Source organism: Kwoniella dendrophila, chromosome 3 (assembly GCF_036810415.1).
Source record: "Kwoniella dendrophila CBS 6074 chromosome 3, complete sequence".
Lineage (NCBI taxonomy): Eukaryota > Fungi > Basidiomycota > Tremellomycetes > Tremellales > Cryptococcaceae > Kwoniella > Kwoniella dendrophila.
Genome location: NC_089478.1, coordinates 458,286 through 471,122, shown reverse-complemented (window position 1 = coordinate 471,122; position 12,837 = coordinate 458,286). Strand labels below are relative to the sequence as shown.

Here is a 12,837-nt window from a genome sequence, read left to right as displayed (position 1 = left end):
CGTTGCCTTCAAAATGCATAGTTACTATCTTCAAGCTCACAGGTAAGCATTTCCACAAGCTGACCCGTGAATAAAAATCCACGGACGTGAAGCTGACAACCGATGTGTAGTGTTGTCCTTCGCGAAATCATCTCCGATACCAATATACATGACCAGAACAAGAAAATTGTGTTCACAGACAATGACCACGTTATGTTTTCATCATTGCTGCCGAGCTTGACGACATAGATCTGGCCTCAAGGGCTATATCTGCCAAAGGGATATGGCATTGGATTGAAAATGACGATGAACCTTTTCCAATGAAGTGGAGGACAGCTAGCGAAGAACATGAGAGCAGAACAATCACCAGTTTGAGGGCAAGTATAGGGTGTGGCGTTTTAGAAGTTGATTTTTGGCCAGTGTGGGAATTTCATCGAGTACCTTTGCCTTACATGCTTGGACTCTTGAAGACCGGTAGAAAATTCAGCTTAGCCTCAAAGTCGGATGCTGCACCTGCTGCTAGTGCATATTTCAAGGAGATCATGAATAAGTGGAAAGAGGATCAAAAGTCAACTACCACGTGATGCGGTAAGCTCGTTTTTAACAACCAGTGTTCTTTGCAATGTCCGGTACAGTTAGGAAAAGTTGAAGTAAACTATAAATCATCATGGTTGATTGAGTGAGGTACACCTGCTATGTATATTGAGTCAGGCGAAAAAAGTATTGTATATATACATGCATACTATGTAATGAGCAAAGCAGGGGTATCATCGATGATGCTAGATATCCATGCACGAAAATTCGAAGATGTGTTCTACATACGCAGTTAGGAGAAAGCTAATCTAATCTGGGACCACCGAAAGGAGTGCCATTATCCTTGACATCTCTTCCATTACATTTCTGCAACAATCCTACGAACAAGCCCACTGCTCCGACTAGGAGAACCAAAGCGAGTAAGGGATGATCCACGCTGACTTGCTGTTGAGGAAGCAGAAAACATCAGCTAGTGCTACCGATCGTCCTTAAATAGAGAATTGCAAAACTTACACCGAGGTTGAGCAACGTTGCAGCAGCACTTCTTGATCCCCATGCTAGAGTAGATTCAATTCTTTTCGGTCGAAGGAAATGCTGATAAACACCTTCTAGGACCGAGAAAATGCTAGTACCGTCGAATGAGACTTGAGTACCCTCAATTGTTGTATCATAATATTCGTTGAGCTGTTTGGACGGTGGTCAGTACTAATGCTTGAAGACGACTGCTCCTAGTCGGACTTACAGGTGTATCAATTACTACCACGGAGGGCAGCTGACTTTTCTTGATGCTATTACAGATGACAAACTTAGTGTTGTACTGTACATTGCAAACATATAGCAAACGCTTACCCGTATTGCTGTTTCAGCCAACCGCTCCATTTTTCACCATCAACCCAAACAAACCAAACAGGCTGTGAAAATGATCTTCCACCTCTTTTCCATGCTTTAGCAACCTCAGCTAATTTATCTTTCTCCTTTTTACCTTCGTCCCCTTTGTGTAATGCACCAAGAACGACTACAGCTCGGGTATCAGAAGTCATGATAGCATTGTGGTTACTGCCTGTCAATTCTACGAGCGTAGGGAATTTATGTGTTTGGATGAATCGTTTCAAGCTGTCTTCTGATGCTGGAAAGGATAGTGACCCTATTGGTTTTGCACAGTACGACGAAAAGGCAAACAATATCGATGTTGGTGGAGGATTGGAAACAGAAAGTTGTTGATAAAGGGAAACATCAGAAGAGGTGAAGGCTGGTACCGAGCCAAGAAGAGGTTCCAGGGCAGCTTTCACGGATTTCTACGATTTCGTTTTGAAGTCAGCTAGGTATTCTGCAGGTCTGGTGAGAGTAAGCTTACCACATCAGCCACTGTGGTATCATAATTCTGCAGGTATAGGAAGAAAGCCTCATTGGTTTTAACTATATTATCGAAATCCGTGTGCTTGATCGGTTCGAGGGTATTTCTATAACGAATTGGTCAGCCTACAACCCGGATCGAGAATATTTTGACTCGATTGACTTACACCGTCACAGCTTTATCAGCGAACACCTTTAGTTTATCGAATGTTCGGCTACCGGTATAATCTGTTTTAGTATCATGGTGATACCTGATTATGAATATGTGTCAATTCATCTCCCCATTTACATAGAGCACACGAACTTACATTCGAATTGTTGGATAGCCAGCTATGCCTACACTCCTACAGAAACTATTATGTTGGTCACAATCAACGGCCAAAACGTTCAATTTTCCTTTCATTTCTTGTGCTAATTTTTCATAAGCTGTGACAAGGAAAATATCAGCGAAAGTAGTTGTGAAAACAGCCTCAAACTCACTTGGTCTGAGCTTCTTGCAGCTTTACAGCATTCCAGGATTAGCATTTAGCAACGATAAAAAGACGAAACGAAAACTTACTGGCCACACCATGGAGCGAAGAATTCAACCATTGCTGGTCCCTTCTCCTTATAGGTTTCGAATTGAGCTTGATCGATCTCTACTACCTGTCCATCCATATTTGGTCTATCCCCCACGGATCCTTCTCCACCATCAGCTCCAGCATTGTCGTGACTTTGAGTATACTCTGCAGTCTTTTCATTTATAAACTTCTCCAGATCTGCGTATGATCTATCTCCAGTATAATGAGGTTTGGCTTCTCCATCAACGTAAAGCATTAATTGCGGATCTACAATAAGATTAGCTCAATTCGACCCTACTCAAAATAGTGGAGTATACTTACAGAACTTGATACCATTTGAATTGCATAGATCTAAAAATTACATCAGTCTTGCGTAATCTGGCGGCTGAGAAAGGAAAAAAAGTACTTACCTCCTTGAGCGAGACAATTCACCTGTCCCATATGAAAACCCGATAATCTCTCTAAATGCTGCTTATCCTTTGCCATTTGGGTCCAAGTAGGAGCAAAAGCTCTACAATGACTGCCTATCATAGTGCCTTTCCATTAACCAAACTATCAGCGAATAAATTGGGTAGATTTCTTACATTTCGGCGAGTAGTGTTCGACCAGCCTGTGATGTAACAAGCATGATCATCAGCTTCACTCGCTTCCCCATCATTGATATACATGCATATGACAAGTAGCTCACCATATACCGCTAGCTGTTTCTTTACGGAAGGTATCATCAGTCAGCTGACGTAATTCGAAGTCGTCGTTTATATCTGCAGATGCTGCCTGCGTTACGTTGAAAGTAACAGTGGCTGCCAGAACAGAAAGGAGGAATTGAGGTATTCGCATTGTAGTCGTGTTATCCCAATTGACTCAAGTTGAACTCTATATCAAGTTGAGGAATTCTGAGCGATATCGTCCACAACGTGTGATTATCCAAATTGAAGGCCTCAGCGATATTGTCAGGCAAAACGCTGTGCTGTTTATCTTTCGATGAGCATGAGTAATCAACAATAGAAATCAAAATAAAAGAAACATCGCCGCACAAGAAGCTTGAGGACCGTGACGAACGCTAAAGACTATTACGTAAATGATCTGGCCAGGTGGGTGTAGCGTGCCCAGGGTTTGTCTCATGTTACCCGGTCTGAACACTGACATGACCGTCATCAAATATCACTTCCTCTTATCAACAACATTGATGATAACATATCCTTAACCTCAGTACATCGTACTTCAAAAGCACAACTACCGCTGGAACAAATATCGATTTTCAGATACAGCATACTTGCGCAACTATCATACTAAGAGAATATCCGACATGAACATACTTGTAAGTTCTGCTGTTCACAGCTGTGTCTTTGGGAAATAACTAAACTCAGGTTGAACAGGATACCCTGTTTGGTCGATCTATGACACCTGCCGAAAGGCTGAGGCAGCATCAGCGTTCCCTTCAGAAGGCACAAAGAGAATTAGATAGAGAGAAAGGAAAATTGGAAGCCCAAGAAAAGAAAACAATGGCTGATATCAAAAGGAATGCTAAAGCTGGAAATATGGTATGTAAATTATTCCACATCGAATTTATCGCAAATATCGCTCGCTATACAGGGCTACCAAGACTGATAACACATCGTGTGTCACAGAATGCATGCAAGATACTTGCCAAGGATCTTGTACGGACCAGAAGATATATACAGAAATTCACTCAGATGAGAGTACAGCTTCAAGCGGTTTCTTTACGAATGCAGACTTTAAGAAGTAATGAGCAAATGGCTACAGCCATGAAAGGTGCAACGAGGGTGAGTCACGCGAAACTATGCGGCCCATTTGCGGTAGCAAGCTGATTTTGGGTTCTGCTACAGGCGATGGGACAAATGAACCGAAGTTTAAACTTACCTCAGATACAGAAGATTATGAACGATTTCGAAAAAGAATCGTCAACTATGGATATGAAAGAAGAAATGATGTCGGATGCGGTGGATGACGCTATGGAAGATGAGGACGAAGGTGAAGGTGAAGAAGTGGAAAGTGACAAAATCTTGAAGGAAGTATTAGATGAAATTGGTATGAGTATGAACGAATCAGTAAGTCCATTATCCGATATATTATTCGATATACCTTATTCATCTGATTGAGGTCCTTTGCAATTGATTTTTGCGAAGAAGAGAGTGCTGACCTTTATGTGTGTATAATAGCTTGCATCGGCTCCAACAGCCAATCCATTAGTCAACGAGCCGTTGCAATCAACACGAGTAGCAGTAGCTGAAGGATTACCATCTATGCCATCCGGAGGAGGTGACACACCTAAAGCAGGTGGAGGAGGTGGTGGCGGTGGACCCATGAGTGCAGATGAAGCTGATTTGCAAAGAAGGCTGGATGCTTTGCGAAGAGACTAGATTAGGTGATAAAGTGTGGCTGAACAGTCGTACCTAGTCTGCTATTTTTAAATTTCGTCATCCCACTATATTACTCTATTTTGTCGATCTTAGACAGCTCAGTCCACCATTTGTACCATTTATCTCGTCTCAGTCCATATGCGGGGCATGTATGATATTAACATTGCAGAGTAGAGAAGAAGGCGATCTACACTTGACTTAGATCGCAGTATCTTCTCCGTTAGCTTGGTTGTATCAGATTCCTTTGCAACCAATTCTCTAGTCCCCGTTTGAGTAAACGTAAGAGATCTATCGGCCGAAGTTTGATGATGATAGCGAAAAGTGCCACATGCACATGACATCAGCTTGCAGTTGTACGGTGAGGATCGGGAAAGAACGGAATTATCGGCGAACTTCCATGCCCATATAAACGATACTGTATATATCGTATTCAGGGTAAATGCATCTGTCCCTTTCTAATAAACAGAAAAGCATGGTTGATTTTTTTATCTGATAACATGCATCTCATAATTCAAATTACTCAAAACATTTCCGAGAATCATCTTTGCTCCTTTTTTTCTGATTCCTTTGATATTCAGCTTTCCTGCTTATCAGATATACAATTTCACCCCTTTGCAAAAGCCCTGATTCACCTTGACAGTTGTACCACAAACTACATAATCCCTTCAATACTGTATACATTTAAAGCAAGTACATACCAATATGATTAAACGATAAAGTACACCACCAACATCGAAAATCTTCCATTCATGGGATTTATCCAATCATCTACATTCACATATCTTTTCTGACTGTTTTTTTTTTTCAATTCACTTTCATGTCTTGTCTTTTTATCAGCTTCCAGCATTCAGCATCTCCTAGCCAGACAGTTACTCATAGAATAGGTCATGGCTGCCACTAGTCGACAATCACCATACCACCAACGACCTTCTCCTTACATCAGAACATCCTCACAAACACCTTTGACTCCATCAGCTCTTTCTTACGCAACACCTTCACCTCAGATTCCCAGTCATCCGACTTTTTCAACTACTCCAATGAAAAGACCACAACCACCAGACGTACCTGGGCAATATCCTCATCCGCCTGAAAGAAAATTTAGTACAGATTCACATCAGCAAGATGCTGCGGGAGGACAAAAGAAGAAACGAATAAGTCTGAGTTGCGCGCAATGTGAGTATCATTTGTGGCGACCTCGTTCGGTCAATGATCTGATCCATCCCTACTCGTAGGTGCTAAACGAAAACAAAAGGTATGTATTTAAGCACATTATGTATGTCTCAAGTCGTTTCTAACATAGCTTCGAACGATAGTGTAATCGAGAATTCCCATGTAACCATTGTAAGCATCGTTTTTCCGCACAAGACACATCATGTGTTCTGAGCTGATCGCGCAATTTCTATTAGGTGTTGGTAAGCTATTTGTCACCGTGCAAGAAGTATCTTCGAACCGAGTCATTGTTACTGACCTTACAACAGCTCGAAAAGTCCCCGAATTATGCGTAAGTGAGCGAATAAATTCTACGTAGGCGACTGATGTATCGAAACCACTTAGGTACCCTACAATCCTCAAGCCAATTCCAGCAATCATTCTGGACCTGATCCTCAGACCATGCAGCGTCTCGATAGTATCGAAGCTGTACTATCGGTAGTTGTCAGACATACTGGAGGTATCACTCAATACGATGCTGTTCGAGATTGGATTACCTCATCTCCGTTTCAGAAACACCTAGCATCCGCTCCTTCAACTCCCTCATCACCTCATCACTTCATTTCTCACGGCACTCTCTCGGGACCATCAGGATCCAGACCAACAACCAATGGATCAGAACAAGGTCCGCCAGATCTAGAGAGAGGAGCTAGCTCGGATGAAGATGGTTTGGTGAAAGTGGGTAAAGGATGGCTTGGAGAACTAGAGGGGTGAGTTTGTCACGATTTTGCAGGTTGTTGCAACGCTAAACTTCTTTGGCATTATAGCGGTCTACCGGAAACAGTGCGTTCACGTTAAACATGCTGCATCAAACTATCTGCTGACTATAAGTTCAGATGAACGTCCATGACAAAGTCAAAATAAAGCTCGATATTCATGGTACACCAGCCGAGAATTTGCAAAGGCTGATAACCGATTGTGGAGTCAGCCCACATAAGGTACGGGATTTCATAACTTGACTAACTGGTGATAATTGCTGATAATCCCCCTAAATCAGGTGGCGGAGTTGCTTCAGGAATTGCCGCCAAAACACTTTGCAGACCGTATAGTAGATTGGTTCTTTGACAAACTCAATTTCGTACGATATCCGATTGACGAAAGATCATTCCGAGCATCATACGAAGATTTGTATAACAAATCTACTGCTGTTGATCCTTCGAATGTTCGAGCGTTACCTTTGGTCTTCATTGTATTGGCTCTTGCTGTAAGACAAGCGCCTGATGAATGGGCTGGCGACGAAGAAACCAGGAAACTATCAAGTTTGAGGATGTATTGGAGCTGTAAGTGACTTTCATCTGCAATCACGAAAGGAATTGACCCGTCGCTGTATAGCTCGACGGAGTATTCTTATTGCGACTGCAGTGCAGTCTGAGAGTATCGAGCTGGTCATAACGCGTCTACTGGTAGGCTCCCGATCCGTTTCGCCGTATGAGTGTCCACAGCTGACTTGTCATGAATCTTCAGAGTGCAATGTACCTAGTACTTATACATGACAGACGACTGACCGAGTGCTGGTCTCAGCTTGGTGCTTCATTGCGAACAGCACAAGCCATCGGTTTGCATCGTGATGGCACGAAGCTTGGCTTGGAGTAAGTCGTAAAAAGAGTCAGGACAGTGCATATTTGCTCATTTTAATCATTGCAGCCCATTTCAGACTGAATATCGAAGGCGATTATGGAGTTATCTGTATCACGCCGACAAGCTTTACAGGTTAGTATTGCATACTCGATGACTTGAATGGGTTCATACTGACAATTCATATTCAGTCTCGTTTTAGGACGACCACCAAGTATATCGGACAGTTATACCGATACTCAGTATGTCTTCTTGGAACCCTTCCACCAGATGTAATAGCTGACAACTCACTCAGGCCCCCTTCAAATATCGATTTAACCGAATATAATCCTGCTCTAGGTCTTCCGCCGCCTCGACCGTTCACAGAGCCGACCCCTGCTCTGTTCCTCATTTTGAGAAAGAGGTTGGCCGGAATCATAGGCAAAATCGTCCATCATTTTCAGAAATTGAATGAGCCTGCTCAATATTCTGACGTTGAGAGGCTACAACAAGATCTGGATGCCTTCGTGGATCAATTACCACCTCATTTCAGGATGCATGATCCCGATAAAACCCTCGATCAAGGTGAGCCCATGTATTCTTTAATTCTCATCTGAGTTTAGCTTATCTCGGCTCCTTTTCAGTGCATTTTTGGCTACCGGTACATAGGTTGATGCTTTTAACTGAAGTGCTGGTCACCACGATAATCCTGCACGTAAGTGTCACTCTCTTATCTAAGCCAAGCAACAAACTTATCGCCTCTTTAGCGACCGTGGCTTCTACGAAAGTTATCGAGTGACCGTTACGCAGTAAGTGGACCTTGATAGTCTTCGAATATCTATCATCTAACTGTGATTTTGATCATTAGGCATCTCGTACAGCCTGTTTCGAAGCTGCAAAGCTTGACTTCCATATTCGACAAGACTTTCAAAGGGATGTACCAGACTTCCGATTCCATTCGATCACTGGACAATTCAAGATGTTCAACAGTGCAATGATAGCAGGTATCAGCGCGATCATCGATCCACGAGGTGTAGACGCTGATCAAATGAGGTATGTTGTCATATCTCGTCAACTGAAGAGGGCCGCAGCTGAACGAAATGCCGCAGGCGAATCTTGACGACGTTCTTGGAACAGAATCCCTGGCACGAAGTAGCGAGTAAGGATGCCACAACTAGAAAAGAGGTTCAGATAGTGAGTCAATAATATTTAATTCAGGGGAATAAGATAGCTGACAAAGTACTGTAAGATTCAAACGCTATCTCGCCGAGCGGCGCAGATCTTCGAAGACTCCTTCGGACCAGGAGAGCTGAATTCCCACGACAAAGATTCTGTAGCTCTACTACTGGCTCTCAGACAAAGTAATGATTCTTCGACACACTCCAATGCCTACCCTCGGGGCGTTCCACCGAGAGAAGATGCTCCCACACCTGGAGGCCCAGGGTTTAATCAATTCAGCAAGCCTATGGCCCCTCCCCGAACCTGGGGGAATATGACCAATCCTGCTGTACAATTCGCTCCTGTACATCACGGTGGAATCACTCAAAGTCCTGCTTCAACAGGCAGTCACGAAGACGATCATTCTCAGAAATTGTACGTTGCCCTCAAACTTGCCAATTGCGATAGTTTGTTGATCATCATCCTATATAGGTTGGATCACTGGATCAATGCCAACACCTCCTTATCAGTCGGTTCCATCAACGGTGTTGTACCTTCCATGGATCCGGTTGGAGGTCTGGGATATTTGCCAATGCCCTCGATGTCAACACCTACAGCAGTTCCGGGAGGTCTCAATAATATGTCATTGGGTCCTGGACCCGGTTTGGCCCCTACTCCGGGCTCTCTACCCGGTTATGGTTCTCAATTCATGGAAGACACTCCTGCTAGTACTGGATTCATTGGTCCTCCTGGGGAGTTTGGATATCCCAATCAGTTTGGCTTGATGGGAGGTGTCGGCGAAATAGCAATGGGAAATACCCCATTACCAGGTGGCTTACCCATTGACACTGGTACAGAAAATAGTGATGAATATTGGAATACTTTGATTGATGGTGAGTACATTTGCTGTATCCGCTGCATCGCATTTCTCGAAAATTGATTTTGTTTGCTATCGATAGGAATTCTGGGCACCACAACCAGTGCTCCTCAGCCCAATGGGCCATAAAAAACAAATATAGACGGTCGTCAGACGACATAAGGAGTGAACGTTGTAATTACGATACTTAACGAAATAATCAAATGCATATTATACTGTACATGCATATTCATATACACAAATAACTAACTGGCTCCCATATCTTTCCGGCAGATGCACAATAAAGGAAGGAATTTAAGCAAATAAATATAATGATGCCATATTCGGATGTCGGTGATCGCCGAAGTGACATTAAATGTTTTACAGTTGGACGATAAGGGATGTTGTTGTTGAATAACCGTATAGTACAACCAAGATTATAACCAAGTTACCCTAAAGGCTAAATGCTATAAGCCAACCTTGTATCGTAAAAACATCCACATATAATCTATCTTTGTCTCCTGCTTAGGCTATAGGGCTTAGGTAATGATGCCTGCTTCACCGCGTTCGCCAGAACAAAAGCAAGCATCTGCTCCTCAACGACCTACATTACTTGAGCCTCCCGCTACTATAATATCACCACCTTCACCAACAGATGCGAAAGATTTCCACCCTCCAACCTTTTCTTTCCCACCGCAAGCTTCCAATGCTGAAGAGACCGATAATCATAGTGACTTGGTAGAGTATGATTCGCCTGAAGAGGAAGATGACGGAGATGATAACGAGCAATTGCCTCCTCCAAAGTCCCGTAATAGCCCCAGACCAAATTACTTCCAGAGACATTCCTCCCAATCTCTCACCCCTGGTCAAGCTCAAATAGGTACTCAGATGGTTGAATCACCTCGTAAAGATTATACATTACAACTACCAGATTCGCCTGATCCATCTGCGTCATCATCCAGGCCTGCTTCACCTTCTTCACCTAGATACCGACCAAAAGGTTTACATCATAGACGAACTAGTTCAACTCATCGTGTAAGAGAGACTACAGACGGTACTCAAACTAGCACAGATGATGGCGATAGAATGATAAATCAGTATAAGATAGGTAGAAGTTTAGGTAAAGGTGCTTATGCAAAGGTTGAATTAGGTGTAGATGTCGGCACTGGCCATGAATATGTAAGTTATATTTCAATTCGGGTGATGTTCCCAAATTTGGCGAACAGAAATGCTGATTGTGTTGGTAAATAGGCTATCAAAGAGTTCTCCAAATCTAGATTACATTACCAAGCTTTACAGGAGAAACATCGTCAGAGTACTCGAGGTAGGATAAGGCGTTTACAAGGACCTTCAGGTTTATCGAGGGATTCAGCGATAAGAAAGGCTGGAGAAGAAGAAGTGATGGAAGGTGGTAGCAATCAGCCGTGGGGAGGAACGAAAACTATTGAAGAAGATCCATTAGGTCTGATCAGGAGGGAGGTTGCGGTCATGAAGAAGCTTGAGTAAGTAATCAATCTTCCGAATTCTTGATGCAAACGCATGTAAGGCATCAGCTGATATACCCTGTTCAGCCACCCGAATGTAAGTCTATACCTTATATTTCTTATACTGACATTCAGATTGTACATCTATACGAAGCGATTTCCGTCCCTACGGCGGATGCCCTCTTTTTGGTTCTGGAGTATTTACCTGGTGGAACTCTTATGGAGATCAACATTGGTCATGATGACTCTGATGCCAAGGCACCATATGGCTTATCTCAAACAAGAGAATATTTTCGACAGCTGTGTCTTGGTCTAGAATATTTGCATGCGAATGGCGTCATACATCGAGATGTAAGGATAAAAGCCGTGTGCTTAGTTACCTGAGCTGACCTGAGCTGACCGACAATTTATAGATCAAACCCGACAACGTGTTATTGTCTGCGAACAAAGAATTAGTCAAGTTATGCGATTTTGGTGTGTCAGAAATGTTTACCGCAGCTGGTGATGATAGAATCAAGAAATCAGGTGGTAGTCCCGCTTTCCTCAGTCCTGAAAGTTTCACAGGTACGTTGATATTATTATTCAAGCAAGGCTGTAGCTGACTGGAATTGCAGCTCATCAACAAGATTTGCACGGTAAAGCGGTTGATATATGGGCACTTGGTAAGTCATCATATCGATAAACCAGTGCTGATGGGCAGGTGTGACTCTCTACTGTATGTTACGGGGGAAACTTCCGTTTAATGTGCCTACTCCGATGGAATTATTTACCGCTGTACGAGAAAAAGAGTAAGTGCGCTTACATTGGTTTTACTATGCTGCGCTATACTGATGTATGGTTCTCTTGTTGCAGACCAATAATACCGAACGAATGGGAGAGCTCTTTGAAAGACCTGATGAAGCGCATGCTTGACAAGGATCCTCAGAAACGTATAGCGATGTCAGATATAAGGGTGAATTATTTCCGTTTATAGATAGATGACCGAACTGAAATCCCTATCACTATCGCTTCTTTAGGAACACGCTTGGGTCACAGAAAACGGTCACGAACCTATGATTGAAACCGAAGCGAATTTATTCGATGTCGGAAAACATGTAGAGGAGCCAACTCAAGAAGAACTCAAGAACGCTATCAATTCTTTGAAAGGTATCTTGTAAGTCTTTAACGGCCGTTTCCCAATCAGAAGCGATGGTTGCTGATTCTACTTTTCTTATCAGTACGGTCATTCGAGCTGTCCAAAAGTAAGTGTGGACAAGGTCGAATTTCGCTAATATATCTAGAATGCGCCGTTTGCAACTTCATCGCCGATCTTTGTCGGGTCAAGGGCCCCCTTCTCCAGGAGAATCCACAAACGCATCAATGGCATCTGGTTCTATGGATTCATATGTTTCCCATGGTCCGGGAACGGACGCGACATCAGTTTCTGACGAGACTGAAGATAATAGATATCATGATATAGCCGGTGATACCGTTATGAGTCCCAGATCAATGAGTAGAGCAAGTACTGAAAGACAGTCATCCGACAAATTTGGGAAGGTTACCCGCCTTGATACGGACATTGATAGAAAGCTGGCAGAGGTAAAAAAGCAGGAAGAGGATGACGATCATGATGAGAGAGATGTGGAGAAGGATAAAGCCAGTAAAGAGGATAGAAGTCAAAGAGGAGAAGAAGATGAGGTGGAAGAGCCAGTTGTAATGGTTGATTCGCCAATCTCGTCAGAAGATGAGATGCAAAAGACACCTATCAGAGGTGTTTCTCGTTGATAATA

General features: G+C 43.1%; 5 protein-coding genes across 5 annotated transcripts; 4 read left to right on the top strand and 1 right to left on the bottom strand.

The window, feature by feature from the left end:
- Nucleotides 1-816: 816 nt before the first annotated feature.
- L201_002488 (protein disulfide-isomerase domain) lies at nt 817-3,263 on the bottom strand (the record flags this gene model as incomplete). Its single annotated transcript, XM_066218264.1, has 13 exons — nt 817-957; nt 1,027-1,197; nt 1,256-1,301; nt 1,363-1,808; nt 1,868-1,973; nt 2,034-2,117; nt 2,175-2,292; nt 2,347-2,366; nt 2,426-2,693; nt 2,748-2,777; nt 2,837-2,950; nt 3,011-3,036; nt 3,115-3,263. 13 exons carry the CDS (start codon nt 3,261-3,263, stop codon nt 817-819), a joined length of 1,719 nt encoding a protein of 572 aa, XP_066074361.1.
- Nucleotides 3,264-3,732: 469 nt separating this feature from the next.
- L201_002487 (uncharacterized protein) lies at nt 3,733-4,807 on the top strand (the record flags this gene model as incomplete). The annotated part of the gene is made up of 5 exons (XM_066218263.1): nt 3,733-3,744; nt 3,794-3,967; nt 4,055-4,210; nt 4,274-4,495; nt 4,607-4,807. The coding sequence occupies 5 exons, from the start codon at nt 3,733-3,735 to the stop codon at nt 4,805-4,807; spliced, it is 765 nt and encodes a 254-aa protein (XP_066074360.1).
- Nucleotides 4,808-5,694: 887 nt separating this feature from the next.
- Nucleotides 5,695-9,734, top strand: L201_002486 (uncharacterized protein; the record flags this gene model as incomplete). The annotated part of the gene is made up of 20 exons (XM_066218262.1): nt 5,695-5,980; nt 6,040-6,059; nt 6,121-6,148; nt 6,214-6,308; nt 6,362-6,726; nt 6,784-6,799; nt 6,853-6,954; nt 7,014-7,296; nt 7,349-7,419; nt 7,481-7,605; nt 7,661-7,726; nt 7,783-7,833; nt 7,887-8,155; nt 8,215-8,285; nt 8,338-8,379; nt 8,439-8,623; nt 8,680-8,764; nt 8,820-9,163; nt 9,221-9,621; nt 9,688-9,734. 20 exons carry the CDS (start codon nt 5,695-5,697, stop codon nt 9,732-9,734), a joined length of 2,952 nt encoding a protein of 983 aa, XP_066074359.1.
- A 399-nt stretch (nt 9,735-10,133) lies between these two features.
- Nucleotides 10,134-12,313, top strand: L201_002485 (uncharacterized protein; the record flags this gene model as incomplete). Its single annotated transcript, XM_066218261.1, has 10 exons — nt 10,134-10,763; nt 10,836-11,086; nt 11,156-11,165; nt 11,327-11,419; nt 11,482-11,632; nt 11,683-11,703; nt 11,769-11,856; nt 11,921-12,020; nt 12,085-12,221; nt 12,286-12,313. 10 exons carry the CDS (start codon nt 10,134-10,136, stop codon nt 12,311-12,313), a joined length of 1,509 nt encoding a protein of 502 aa, XP_066074358.1.
- A 114-nt stretch (nt 12,314-12,427) lies between these two features.
- Nucleotides 12,428-12,832, top strand: L201_002484 (uncharacterized protein; the record flags this gene model as incomplete). Its single annotated transcript, XM_066218260.1, has 1 exon — nt 12,428-12,832. The coding sequence occupies one exon, from the start codon at nt 12,428-12,430 to the stop codon at nt 12,830-12,832; it is 405 nt and encodes a 134-aa protein (XP_066074357.1).
- Nucleotides 12,833-12,837: the final 5 nt, after the last annotated feature.